This window comes from Peromyscus leucopus, chromosome 17, assembly GCF_004664715.2.
Source record: "Peromyscus leucopus breed LL Stock chromosome 17, UCI_PerLeu_2.1, whole genome shotgun sequence".
Lineage (NCBI taxonomy): Eukaryota > Metazoa > Chordata > Mammalia > Rodentia > Cricetidae > Peromyscus > Peromyscus leucopus.
In genome coordinates, this window is record NC_051077.1 from 50,685,399 (window position 1) to 50,700,559 (window position 15,161).

Consider the following 15,161-nt stretch of genomic DNA (forward strand, 5'->3'; position numbering starts at 1 on the left):
GTATCTGGGGCTGGGTCCAAGTATTCTGCATGTTAGAAAGCATCCAAGGTTATACCAAAGCTTACGCATATCTGAGAGCTCCTGAGTTAAGCTTTTATTTGACAGTAGATGAACCCTGGGAAAATCTGTAGACTAAGGATCGGGGACTTGGAAGTAATTTGTGTTGTTTTCTGTTACCGTGGCTTGTAAATATCGGAACCACAATCTTTACAAAGCAACATGCTGTCTTCGTGTCGCAGGACAAGCCCATGTGCAGGCACATAGGCATGCACGATGAAATCAGTATTTCAGGAAATGATACGTATCCTTATTACCTGTGATTCATGCTGAAAATTTGCACCCTGCTCTATGCCGTGTTCAAAAACACTGGGCTAAGCCCACTGGATTGATTTTGAAATCCTCTAATGAATCACAACCAGGGTTTGCAAACCACCAGTCTGTAGCAATCAACTGAAATACAAAGCTCAATTGAGGAAGTACAAACTTGGGGAAAGAGAACATAAAACACTGCAAACTAGTCATTAAACAAGGCTGTATTTTTAGCTATTCTTAAAATGTTTACATTTAGCTGGATTTAGAACACTTTAATTACAATACTGATCTCCAAATGAAGCGAATGTCATTTCGTCTGATTACAAATCTCATTACCTTCAACTAACAATTATGAATCTTAGGAAGGCACAGGGGGGTGCAGGGGGCTATGACTCTCTCATGTGACTGAAGTGAAGGCCCCAGGGACAATCTCCCTAAGGCCCAGTTTCTTCATCTATAAAACAGGGCTGATAACAATACCTACCTCAAAAAACCAGACACTAAGGGCCAAAGAGCCTGGGCAGATGGCTTAGCAGGAAAAACGCTCACTGCGCGAGCATGTGAACCACAGTCCCAGAAGCCATGCGGTTGCCCATCTGCAGTCCTAGCTAGTGGGAGGCACAGACAGGGAATCCTAGGACAATCAGCTAACCAGACTTTTGCAGACTTCTAGCTTGAAGTTCAGTCAGAGATGGTTTACATCTATGCACAGGTGAAGAGCATTTGAAAAAGATGCCCAATGTCCACCTCAGGTGTCCACATACATGCACACATGTGTGTATATACCCATACGTACACATGTGAAAATGCATATACACATGCATATCACATATACATGCACACACCAAAAGTTGATATGAATAGCCAATGATATCATTTGTAAAAATAATAATTGAAAATAAAAGGCCATTGAACAAATATTATTATCATCTTAAAAGAACAGTGAAGATATTAAAGCCTCAGGTGTGTGTGTGTGTGTGTGTGTGTGTGTGTGTGTGTGTGTGTGTGTGTCCTGTCTGGACTTGAATCCACCATTTCTTGCTCAGACCAGTTTCTACCCACTTGTCTCCACAGCTGACAACATCTGCACTCCCAAACCTAACTCTCCCGCCCTTTGACCCCTACAGCATCAGCGTCTTTACTGTACTGTGTTCTTTTGTCTCGTGCACACAGACTCTACTTACACTTTTCTCAGCCCACTTCTAAAACCTCTTAACGTCTGCTTTAGTCTCTTGTGTTCATTCTGTAACCACTATAAATGCATATAAATGGACCTACTGTATGTTATGTGTTCTGTGACGTTGAGTGTTCATATTAGAAATCAAGATTAAAATAAAAAAAAAACATGTATTTGCCTCAGTCAGATTACCAAGGTAGACAAGATTATCTGACTAATGGATACAATTAGAATCAATAGATACCTTGGGGTAGAGAGATGGCTCAATGGTTAAGAGCATTTCCTGCTCTTTTTTATTACGAGCACCCACATGGCACCTTACAACTGCTATAACCCAAGTTCCAGGGGATCTGACACCCTCCTCTGACCCCTGAGAGTACCACAAAGTATACACAAATACATGCAGGCAAACATGCACACATATATCATAAAAATAAATCTTAAAATCATTACATCTTATGAACTTATTGCTTTTCAATAAGTTTGAACATTGTGGAAAGCACAAATGTGTTAGTCAATGTCTGTGGCATCGCATTCTTATGACATTTAGTAACCCGGGAAACTTGACATGGGGAAGACTTACTTGATAAAAGTACTTAAGCCTTCCAGTCCTTAGAAAGAATATTTCCTATAGCATGTTTAAAGTTGCCTGCCACTTGTACATAAGGTTTCTATAAGTCTGAATCTGTGTAACCATCAACAAATGTCCCAACGTCCTTTGCGATATGAAAAAAAGTGCCAACCCAAGGTGATGGGATTTGCCAATTCTGTTTGCACACTGGAATCACCTGCCTGGACAGACACTTAAAACATGTTGGAGTGACTTGGAATGATGCAGTGGCCTGCAGTTCAGGGTGCAGCCCCAGGGGTGGCCACCACTTTTTTTTTACAGTACTTTTCTATCCTGATTGCAGGTTTGAAGCACTTGGAAAACTTTTTTGTCCAGGAACGGATAGTAGCAAAGATGCTTTCAGCTACCCATTGGGCAGAGAACATGAATCCTAACCATCTGTGCTTGCCACTGCTGAGCAGAGAGGGAAGAATTAGACCTGAGGGATTTCTATTTCAACCACATTCAGTGTATCCAATTATTTTCTCCCATTTGATGATCCTCACACACGGTTCTGGACTACTTTTTAACTCCCATTCCTTTAGGATACAGGTAAACAATTTTCTTCTTCTATAGAGAACCAGATAGTAAATTGGTTAGGCTTTGTGAGTCTTACAGCCATAAATAACATGTACATCCACAGACCTTCTTATATCCAATTAAACTTTATTTACAAAACCAGATGTGGTGGGGTGCTTGGTCAGAGCTACCGCGGATGACCTCTGCTTTCAGGGTGATTGAAATTTTAATTGTGCCCGTTAACACAAGTCTGGTAACAGCATGGAACAACGCTGAAAGTGTTCTGCACCTTAGAAGCTTTTCCTTCAACTGTCGTCCAATTACCACGTACCAGAAACTCAAAGCAGACAGTCCTGTTTCTATCCAAACCATATGGGCCTGCTCAGACTAGTCCTGCCACTGAGTACTATTGAAGCCGCCAAAGCTTCACATCTATCCCAGTTGTCCACCGGACTTCTCAGCTGAGTCTGCCCACCTCTTTGGCAAGCAAATGTGGCACACAACCGTACCATGCTGGCCTCCTCATTTACACAGGATGCCATGGGTTATTTATCTTGGAAGAAAAAAAAAAAAAAGGAATCCATCTCTGCTGCTTCTGAATACCCTTTCACACTCTGCAACTGATCAATGAGTTATAAACATATAACCCCAGGCCTAAAGGCTTTGATTAAGTAATTTCTGTTCGCTGGATGAGTTTAATCAAGGATCCTGCCTCAGCCACCCCTTCTGGGTGTCCCCTGATGTCTTTAAATGAATAATGGATGAGAGGCAGAGATGAGAGGGTGAGGACCTTTGCTCCATGGATGGGATTGGAGCCTGAGTATTACTCTTAGACTGTCAGGCAGGGGCTGAGTGGGAGCTCACGGCACAGTTGTGTTCTCCCTAAATCTGACTCTGCAAACATGAAAGTCTTCAACCTGTGGTGCTGAGAGAGAGTGTGCCTTCAGTTATGTAACAGTTCCCAGAAGCCCATGTTCTAAACCTTTGCCAAACAGGGCATTTTATGTCTGCTGTCGAACTTATCACCCCGACACAACAGTGTCAGACAGGGTGGTCTCCTGGGAGGGGCGGTTCTTAATTCTCCTGTGCACAGCCGACAAAGAACTTTCCCGGATATCCTGTGTTAAGGAAAGGAAATCTAACCAGACACACTTACTTGGAAGTGTTTTCAAGTATTCCTTTGACTTCATTCATTTCTTCTTTCCCAAAGTACACAACGGTGAGGTGAACTCTCCCATCCTGTTGGATACACATCTCCCTGGAAAACAAAACACATGTATGTCTGGGCCTGTCTGTACATTTACAGGAAGACACAAACTGACTCCCCCTCCCTCCTCCTTCTTCTTTTTCCTCATTTTTTTTTTTTTGTAAAGTGCAAAGAGGCTTAAAGTAAACTCAAGACAGAAGAGACAGCACCCTGATTGGCCACTCAACTTTTATTTATCTTATCAGGAAAGTCATTAAATTTAAATATGCAGATGTGGGAAATAAAACATCAGATGAAAGACACCTCAGAGTCAACCTGCCATTGGAATAGCCTACCTGGGGCCCTCAGGTTGCCCTGGAAAGAGTTCTGGGAAGTCTCTGGGATAGAAGACATTAGTTCTGTGAGAAATCTAATGTCCAGAGAGGGAGAAACAAGAGGCTTTGTCTGTGGATATTTCCCTGGTGTGGGACAAACAACACAGTCCTCATTCCCAAATGGCCCACAATAAACCATCACTCTTTGGTTTAGGACAGTGGGAAGCCTTGGAAACACCCAGTGTTATACGAACTGTCAAGGAATTCCAGCGTTGTGTGTGCACCCTACCCTTCCAAGCAGGTTCCCACCATTATAACTCCTCACGAGTTAATGAAGTAGACATATACAACCCTAGGCGCAAAAGTTTTGATCAAAAGATTTCTGTACAGCTTGAAGGAGTCAAGGCCTGGGAAGAGGATCCTGGGGTGTAACAGTATGATTTAAAACTGAGAGTCCCCTCATGGCCATAGTCCCTGTAGGGAGTCTTTACCTATTTACAGCAAAAGTCTCCATACACAAATGCTGCCACTGCCCCATTGCTCTGCTACAACCACTTACCCCAGTACCTGGTGACTCATGGTCCTGACAGAGAAGCCATTTGCTTCAGCTCTTAGGGCCAGGTCTTTGGCTCTTGACTAGTCTAGACTATTCTCACCAAAGCTTATGTGTTGTTTGCTATGTCCTATTCTTTCAAACATAACATCTGCTAAGTTCTTCTGAGGGTTTGCTCTTCAAATACATGTGTGTGTAACTGTACGTGTGCATACCTGTAAATGTAAATATACATACACATAAATATTTATGTATACAGGCAGGCATGCATTCATATTAGTATGTAGATAATGTGAACTGGTGTTTTCTGGGAGCCAGTTGTTACAGAAATTCTGCTGGTGAGATGCTATTTTGAAATATTTGGGTATTTCCTGTGCCCTCCTTCCGCTGTTGACATTTATACAATAATCCAAATCATAGACTCCAGAAATATCTTGGCCCTACTTACAGAGGTCAAGTTACTAGATATTTTTTGTTATGACATCAAAAGGGGAGAACCACATTCCTGGGGTTGCTGGGAAGCATTGGAAACAAAAGAAGACATGGCTCCTGCCCTAGAAAAATGGACTTAGCAGATAAAACAAGCACAGATGAAGGCATCAGAGAAGGAGAACGTTGGAGGCATGGCGAGTTCTCCGGCTGGATTGGGACTTAGAGTATGGGAAGAGTTCAGAAAGTTGGGGTCAAGAAGGAAGGTCACCCTGACACCAATGGGGATGTAAGCCTCGACCTCGCTGTAGACATGCTTCTGACAAAGTCTCTGTGCTCATAGGTCCCCTTGCCAAATCTGCCAGATAAGTGGAAGGAAACCATGTGCACAGGCCACGTGCTGGAGAAACTGTGCTTCAAAAGTGTGTGAGTGTGAGTGAGTGTGTGTGGGGTGCAGGGGGATCCATCCCAGAATCAGGAGCCAGTCACCTGCTGGGCCTGAATTAAAGCCTTCTGTGTTTTCCAGTAACATCTTTGCTACCTCTCTCTCATTGGTGTTTTTAAATCAGGGAGATGGGTCAGGCCCAACCCTTAAATGGCCAGGTTAGGGATCTCAGAAAGGCAAATCCAAGTTTGCCCTGGTGTCTGTCTCCAGCTCTTCACTTTAGATGTTTGTGAAGTCTTTGCTTCATTCACTCAACAAGTATTTGTTGACAATATACCACATGCTAGAAACTCCACCAGGGGATCTTAAACAAGTGGGACTGGATTGTCTGCCTTTGAAGAAGTTTCCTACCTCCTAGGCAGGACTCAAGCTACCCACAATGAAACCATTCAATGCTCCTTGAGAATATGGGATTGTGCAGACCCCTATTGCTGTGTGGATGGTCTTTGTGTTTTCCAAAATCTTTCCCATTTGACTACCCCACCCCTGAGAGTGTATGGGAATATGTGTGGTTATGGCCATGTACAGATATATCTTTGTTTCAGAGATAAATTTAAAAAGAAGTCTTAAATAACTGACTCATGCTGCATATAGACTTCTGGCTTTACGATGTTAATTACTTGTATTTGGACAATGCTATCTGTATTACTGATAGCAATGCAGTCCCGCTTCCGTAAGCTTGTCTCCAGGGGCACTGTGGTTGAGTGATAAGGGAAACTATAAAATGATTCCAGGGAACCCCGACCTCATGAGCCCCTCTTAGGGAGCACATTATGTCCACAGATGCTTCCCGTTACCTCAACAACCCCAATTCCTTGACCTCACACTGGAAACTGAAAATTCTGTTTCCACTTCACAAATACCACAGCTTTTTAGAATGATTTTTCTAGAAAACAGTTGGCCCTTCCCTGAGTCATTATCACACAGAGTGCAGGGACTAGTTAGGATACATATTTAGGCAGAAAATGTGGGTTACCGTCCTTTATGCATATCTATATTTTTATTTCCTGAGAGGTCAAAAAGTTCTGTCATTAGTCTGTAGGACTGATCTGTATATAGAGTATGGAGTCCATTGCTCAAAGTCTTAGTTTAGAGGTAAGAAAATGCATTCCAGCGGCCTCTGAGAGCTGTGTAGGGAGCAACACACACATCTGGTTCTATAAGGATTGATAGTATCTGTCTCCAGGGCAACCTTAGCAAAGGGGGGGGGTAGGGGATAGGGGGGGTGGTCTATCAGACCTGACAGCTTGGGCTTCACTGTACAGGATTCACTGCTAAGCACAGTGCAGTGTTGTGTTTAGACAGATGTGGAGTAGAGGAGACCTTAACAAAACTCCACATTGAAACTGTCGTGTAGAAGGACTGATTGTCTTAGGTTCCCGATATGGAAGCTGGTCAGGTACAGTCAAAGAGATCTGGTGGTCTGCAGAAGGCTTCCTTAGGCCTGTTTGTGGGAGATGTTGTATCCCTAGACAGAGAACTCACCTCAGGCATGGATTCTCAAACTCAGCACAGAACTGAGCTTGGAAGATGTGGGAAGAGTGTCCTGTGTGCCGGAGGGTGTTCAGCATCATCCCAGGCCTCCACCAATGTTGTGCTGACAGCATTCCCCTAATCCAATTGTCATAACCAAAAGTATGACCACACTTTGCCAAATGGACTCAGGGCTGGGAAGATTGAGTTACAGAATGTCCTCGGTTCTGAGCCCCTGTCTGAAGAATCAGGTTTGGTAAAAACACCTGATCTGTGACAGGGGAGCATGGGAAAGCACCCCTCCAATGCCTTGTGAAATCCCATGTGAGGCCAGGGGAGACACGGTGCTGAAGGAACCCTACACGCTTTGCTTTCTTTACAGAACAGGAAGCCTTCAAGGGGCATTGGTGATCTAGGCAGGGACTTGAAGGGAATCAAAGTTAGCGAGGCAGTGTAAGCACAATGGAGGTTGGGCGCTGAGGGTGAGGACAGTGACAGCAGCAGCCTCTGAGGCACCTGTGGGCAGCCGCCTCAGCTGTCAATCAGAAGCAGGGAGGTCGCCTGGTCTGTGACACTTGGCTGGCAGTGCATGCTCAACACACGGCCTTGCCCATTTGAGACGCCCCTGGCGAACACCAGGAAAGACTGGCAGAGTCATGGAGGATGAGTGCTCCTGTGCTGGATGAGAGAAGGCAGGAAACTGTGTCATGAAGTTGGGGATGTCAGTTTTTAGACCCCATGCCCAGTGGCCTGGGGAAGCGCTATACTGTGGTTTTAGCTTGGCTTTCCGAGGGGTGATATTAGGAGGTAGGGTTTAGCATAAGGTGAGTAGGTGACTGGGGACACTGCCATTGGAAGGAGTCACTTTGGGTTTCCTGAGAGCTTGGCATGTTCCTGTGTCGTTACCTAGACATGGTGATACATGCCATTTGGGAAACCGACTACGGTTCCCAGCCAGATCCTGTCTCAGAAGAAAAGAAAGGAAAGGGGGGAAAAGAGACATAGAAAGGGGACAAGGAGGGGGAAGGGAAAAGAAGGGGGAAAGGACAGGGGGGACAAGGGGGAGGTGGATAAGGAAGGGGGAGGTGGGTAAGGAAGGGGGAGGTGGGTAAGGAAGGGGAGAGGAAGGGAAAGCAAGAAAAGTGCAGGGGGTGGGGTGAGGAGAGGAAGAGAGGAGGTGAGAGGAGGGCATGGAAAGGGAGGCAAGGGGAGATGAAGAGGGGAGAGGAAGGGAGGGGAAGGGAGAGAAAAGAAGAGGAGAGGAGAGGGGGAGGGCAGATCTGGGAGAGCCAGCCATTATCCAGCTCCTGAAGGCTTCTCTCCTTCCTGCAGCTGCTTCTCCTTGTCTGATGTGTCCTCATCCTGATCCGGTCACAACGACACCCTCACCAGGAACAAGTCGGTGTTAGGGCAAAGCCTTAAACCTTTAACACCATGACCTAAGTACGCTACCTTTTTAGTCTTTGGGGTTCCTAATTTTTATTTATTTATTTTTCTGAGGTTTCTCTATAGCCCAGGCTAGCCTGGAACTTCTTATGTGGCCCAGGCTGGCTTCAAAATGGCATTAATCTCCCTCATCAAGAACATCTCCCAAGGGCTGAGATTATAGTCTTAAGCCACCATGCCTACCTTAATCAATTTTATCAAACTTATCTGTGAATACTATGTTGGGGCAACATAAATAAGATCAACACACAAACTCAAGAGTCCACATTCAGTGAGCACCTGGGTTATGAGATGCATTTTTTCCCTTGGAGAAGGATTAACAAAGGGTTATCATGTAGAATTCCCTCCAGGAGAATAACAATCCAGGTTCACTCTAGAGTCTCCATGTTTTACCAGTGAAAATCCCATGTGTAAGGAGATGCTTAATTTCCAGAAAAACTGGGATAACCAAAGAGCTTAAATGTAGTATGGTGTGGAATAACCACAGTTTTGGAGGCTGCTGAGTCAAGAGGATAGCAAGGAGAGTTAACTTCAGGAGGCTGATGGGTTCTGAGGAGGAGACATCATCTCAGGTCAGCACCACAGGTGAGGAGGAGCAGGAGACTTCCACAGCTAAGAAAAGGCTTAGCTATGAGGAGTCTCATCGCTACTCTTTTCTAAGTCAGTTTCTCCTCAAACATATCAGGAGTAGGAAAATGTATCAGGAATTGGGGTACTTCACGCAAGGAGTCCACAGTTTGCCAACGGTTTATAATGTCAACAGGAGGGAAATCGCTCAGTGATAAAGGAACTGGGAAAACTGTAAGGAAGAGATTCCATCCTGGAGAGGGACAGAGGGTTATTGGTGCACTCTGGCCTCTGCTTATATCCCAGCATTCTGTTTTGGGGTTGGTGCATCCTTCCTCTTACCCCTTTGCCAATGTGAATTAACAAACAATTCTACCGTTCTATTATTTGGGTGTTCTGCTCTTTGTTAAGACGTAATCAAGCAACTTTCCTGATTCTCGTTACAATACAGAAAACACAACCACTCTTCCCATTGACCGTGTTTCAATCTCTTGACTAGACATCTCTATACAACGTGTAGCTCAAACTAAACCCCTCTTCTCTTGGGTCCCCAAGGACAGCTATTAAAACAACAACATGACTGATGAAGTTTTAGCGCTTCTCAAGCTCGTCAGCTATGAAAGCTTCTTGGTGTAGCTCTGCTTTGTGAGTAGTGAAACGGGTCACAGGACTGGTGTCGGGACATGGATTAGAAAGATGACTGTATTACACAAAACAGCATACTGTCCTTAAGGAATACAGGGGGCACGGGGATCTATCTCTGTCACAGTCCTGGTGGCTAGAGGGCTTTCAGTCACCTATATCAGCTTAGCCAAATGTTGGAGGATTGTTTCAACTGAAATATACAATTCCTGCTTTAATTCTCCCCCCCCCCCAGAAATTTCCAGAGCCTTCTTAAAGGTTGGTTCTAGGCCAAAACGGAATGAAAGTGAAAATTTCAAGAAAAAGAAAGTCAAGTAGAAAATGACCCTGATGGTCCATTAAAACATCAAGAATGCCTTGAGAGAGATGAGAAGAGCCGGAAGGAGAAAGTGAAGGACATTCAAACAAACATAACCCACCCAGTCTGAAGAGGAACTTGACAAGAAAAGGGGTTCACTCCACCCGGAAGCAGTCAAAACAAAAAGCAAGCAAGCTTGGAAGAAACAGAAAAAAGGTTTGAAAAAAAAAGTTATGAAGACTATTTCCCATTAAAATCCCCCACCCTTGCTGGGAGTGGCAGAGATAACGATCCGAAGATCTATAGCTTTGTTATTGTGAGGGTGTTCCTGATATCAAACAAAGCACACGAGGAAATAACAGATGAGCCTAAAATCCATAACCCAGATGAGAGAAACTCAGAGCCACAGCCAAATGTGAGAGAGCTTCAAAGGCAAAACGAGGTGGTTAACGAAAACCAAGAAGAGGAGGCGGGTTAAGGCGATAGCTCCTGGGCCAAGAGTGCCCGTGGGAACATGACCTGACTCGAGCAGAGTTCCCCTGGGAGCCCCAGATATCCCGTGATCCCAAGGGATGGGAGCTATTCATGGGTGACGGAATGGCACGTGAGGACTCTGGCTTTCGCATGCAGGCCAACCTGATGGCAGCAACAAGGGAGCCTTCGTAAGTGCCAGCCAATGACCGCCAGGATCCAAGACGAGTTCACACCCGGAAGCCCTGCATCACCAAGACCAGAGTCATCTATATTGGTCCCGAAAGGCAAAGTGGGATTTTTGATTCTTTGTCAGGAGATGGAAAGACCTAACCCTTGCCATCATAATTGTTGTGCCGGCTAGGAATATCATCACCTGGCATCCATTACCTCTTAAATGAAAGCCCTGAAGGTCCACTGCTGGAAATAAGCTTGCCTCACCCAACAATGGCTTTTTCTCATTACATACGAAGGCTAATATAAACTAGCCCTTGTTTCCCCCTGGTCTCCCTGTCTGCTTGGAAGTTCAGAAAACAAGCACACGGATGAGTTTGTATTGTGTCTGAGCCAAAGGCCTGCCCAGGCTTTGTCCTTACTTCCATCCCTGCACCTTCTAAGCACTTTCCATCAATCCCCAAACAACACGGGTGAGAAAGTTAGCATTTCTCAAGCTCGTCACCCACCAAAGCAAGCCTCTGTGCAGCTCTGGTTTGTGAGAAGTGGAGTGGTGCTGAGATCTGACTAAGAAGGTGGTCTGGGAAAGCTCCATACCATCCCACACCCGAGAAGGGCCACAGCAACCGGGAAAGGCCAAGAGAGGCTGCACACAGCCCGCTAGGCTCCTCCCCTCCCCCTGCGCTCTCACATCCCAGAGGTCACTAGAACACTCTTCTGCCCTCAGGGTACAGCTAGGGGTGGGTACAGCGGCCCTCAGATGGGACAGAAGCCCAGGCAGGCCTGTGATTGTGGAACAGCACAGCAACTGCACCCGTGGGGCACGAGGAGGAAGAAAGGGTGTGTGGGAAGAAGGGCGAAGGGAGACAGAGGAAGGATGTTTTGTTTTTAATGGCATTCAAAGTAGGAAGAAAACATAGTCTCAAAGGAAATCAGGATCAAACAAAAGAAGCTTTCTTATGATTGTTCCACTTTCGCAAAATATGAATTCAATTTTAAAAAGTTAATTTTAAAACAAAAGAACATAATAGGACCAGGCACAGTGTATTCTCAGGAAATAAATCAATGTCAAGACAAACAGAAGTGTCTTAGAAAGGTACAGGGCACGTTTGTAAAAGATCAAAGAGAAGGCTCACACGCACACGGGTAAAGGAACGAAAGGCAGATCGAAGGGCTGGGTAGGTGACCCAGTGAGCAAGCGTGCTTGCTCAGAAAGCATGAGGATCTAAACCCAGCGTTTATAGAATGCCATGGGCATGGCTGCACACGACTATAAGCCCAGCACTGGGGGGCAAAGACAGGCAGATCACAAGAGTTCAGTCGCTGCTATTCCAGCCAGAAGGGAAGCTTTTGGTTCTATGAGAGACCCTGTCTCAAGACAGTAAGGTGGAGAACAAGAGAGGAAGTTGTCTACTCTGGCCTCTGCATGTCCACACATGGGCCTGTGTTCTGGCATGTTCATATGAATGTACCACACACATACACAACACACACATCATATACACACCACATACACATCATATACATACACACTATACACACAAAATTCACAAACATACCTCATACACACACATACATACACATACCATATATACATATGCCATATAAAAACAACATATACACACAAGAAAAATGGAGGTGTTAATAAATGGATACAAGTTATAAAACAGACAACCTGTTCCCATGTAGCACAGAACTGAACAAGTCATACATTCACCATAAAACCCCCTATATTAATCATATTCCTATTGCTGTGAAGAGACACCATGATCAAGGAAACTTACAAAACAAGAGTTTATTGGGGCCCATGCTTCTAGAAAGTTAGAGTCTTTGATCGTCATGGTGGGAAACATGGCAGTAGGCAGGCATGGAGCAGTAGCTGAGAGTTTACATCCTGATCCACAGGCATGAGGCAGGGAGGGAGGGATGGGGAAAGAGAGAGAGAGAGAGAGAGAGAGAGAGAGAGAGAGAGAGAGAGAGAGAGAGAGAGAGAGAAAGTGAGAGCGAGCTGGGAATGATATAAGCTCTGAAACATCAAAGTCCATCTCTGACTTACCCCCTCCAACAAGTCCACACCTCCCAATCCTTCCCAAACAGTTCTACCAACTAGGGACCAAACATTCAAATAGATGAGCCTATGGGGGACATTCTCATTCAAACCATCATCACCCCTTAACACAAAAGAGTCCATAAAACAACATAGCAACTATATTCCTGGCAAATGGTTAAGAACAATCAATACCAAGAAGAGACATATCCTGATTAAGTTACTATAATTTAAGACTAAAGAAGGATCCTTTTGGCCTTGAGGTAAAAGTCATTTTTAGAAAAGATAAATTAAAGATTCTTAATACATTTCCATGGCACCATTCAATGTTAAAAGAAAGCCCATAAAGTCCTGAGTAAAGTATTCTCCAAGCCCTTAAGGCCAGCCAGGCCACCTGTCCTGTTAACACTACAAAGGTTAACAGTAGACAGTCAGTGTTAAAACATTATGGCTGTCCTTGTGCTTCTTACCCATTAAACACAACCAAGAACTGAGGGATGGGGATGTTATTTTAAGAACACTAGGTAAATGCAACAAATCTGAATATAGAATTTGCCTTTTGCAAAACAGAAACTAAGGCTTGCATCCCCCAACTAGGTAAAAACACAGGGAACTAAACTTGGAATATGGAGGGATGACAGAGGAAAGAGAGCGCCCGGAATGTGTGGATCCTTTTTTCCTACTGTAATTCCTTCGTCAATTTAATGTGATACTAAAATGTGATTCAAGGACATTATAATTATAGTTTGTTCTGTGAGTAACCTTTTCACTATGAGACAGATCTCTTATGCATTAATATCGCTTCAGAGTGAAGACACATTTTCGAGAAGCTCAGCAGTTCCTTCTAGCATACTCAGATTTTTTTTTTACTACAGATTTAAGGAGGTAAAATTTAATTCATTAAAAATGGAACAAGTAAGATATTTCATGCAGTATTGAATTATTCATAGCCAGTGAACTATCCTTTCCATAACATATATGTTAAGAAAGGTTGCGTGAAATGGTATTGAATTAAAGTAAATAATGGTTAGCTGTGGGTTGCTTTTAAAATAATCTATTCCTTATTTCATTCTACATTGCTTAAATATATTGTAGCAGCCAAGTAATCACTTTTAGAAGCTAAGTATCCATTCTAAGTTAGAAACTCCGAGATGACCTTTTGTTGAATTTTTAAATAATTTTATTTCATACTGTTATGCGAAAAGACATAATGTATGTGGTATGTGCCATAGTTAGAGTGTATAGGGCAAAGGACTTCTCCATGGACTTTGTTCTCTCCCTCCACCATTATGGGGGTTCCAGGAATGAACTCAGGTCATCAAGCTTGTGCAGAAAGACTTTTTTTTTTTTAAATCCATGAGCCATTTCCCTGGCCCTGGATTTTAAAACAATATAAAATATTGGGACATTATGAGGTAATGTACACAACAGGTAAAGGTTATAAAATCACTCATAGTACAATCTTCAGTGTCAACTAGAGCTGATATGTTCCAATCGAAAGTTGGAAAGGATGTCATAGCAACAGTCAACATTAATAAATAGTCCCTACATGTTCTCCCAGTTATTTTATGATCAGATTAATTGTGTCAAAACATTTAATTGGCCAGATGTTTCCCCTCTTTTGGTTGAAAATATCATTTTTTCTCATGTAATATATTGTGATTCCAGCTCCCCTCCCTCTACCCCTTCCAGCTCCTTCCCACCTCCCCTCCCATACAGATCACCCCCTTCTGCCTTTCATTAGAAAACAGTCTTCTATGAAAACAGAACAGAACAGAATAGAATAGATAAAATAAAACTAACGCATTGGAATTGGACAAAACAAACAAATACAGGGAAAAGAGCCCAAGAGAAGGCACAAGAAATAAAGACCCACTTGTCACACACTCAGGAATCCCATAAAACTACTAAACTGGAAACCACAATATATTTGCAAAGGACCTGTAGGGTAAAAAGAGAGAAGAAGAATATAGACATAGTAAAAATGAATATAGAATATTAAAAAAATAAGATTTTTTTTTTAAAAAGGAAGAACCCCGACACAACATTATGAGTCAAGGCACCTCCAAAGCTGCCAATTTTCGGTTGGTCAGCTACTGCTGAGCATGCAGCCTACCCTTAAGAGTAGTTTGTCTCCCCAGTGTAGAAAACTCAGTTTTCATGTACAAGTGGTTTTCAATTGGAGATTGCTTCTGGGTTAGGGATTAGAGGCATGTGACTACTTTTCTTTTTAGCTCTAGACCCCAACGAGTCCAGACTCTTGCAGGCCTGGTACATGCTGTCTCGATCTCTGTGGGTTCATATGTTGATTAGAGGGCCTTGTTTTCTTAGTGTCTCCTCTCCCCTCTGACAACTCTTAGAGTCTTTCTGCCTCCTCTTCCACAGGGTTCCCTGAGCCCCGAGAGGAGGGATTTGCTATCTCCTGAGTGTTTCAAGACCCTCCCCTCTCTCTCTCCATAATATCTGGCTGTGGATCT

At 43.9% G+C, this 15,161-nt stretch overlaps 1 protein-coding gene across 1 annotated transcript in view; it reads right to left on the reverse strand.

Annotated features, from left to right (window-relative positions):
* Positions 1–15,161, reverse strand: part of Csgalnact1 (chondroitin sulfate N-acetylgalactosaminyltransferase 1) — a 331,838-nt gene that overhangs the window by 25,630 nt on the left and 291,047 nt on the right. Inside the window, exon 8 of the mRNA XM_028883852.2 lies at positions 3,775–3,876. Coding sequence (XP_028739685.1) covers positions 3,775–3,876 — 102 coding nt within the window. The remainder of the gene's footprint in view (positions 1–3,774; positions 3,877–15,161) is intronic.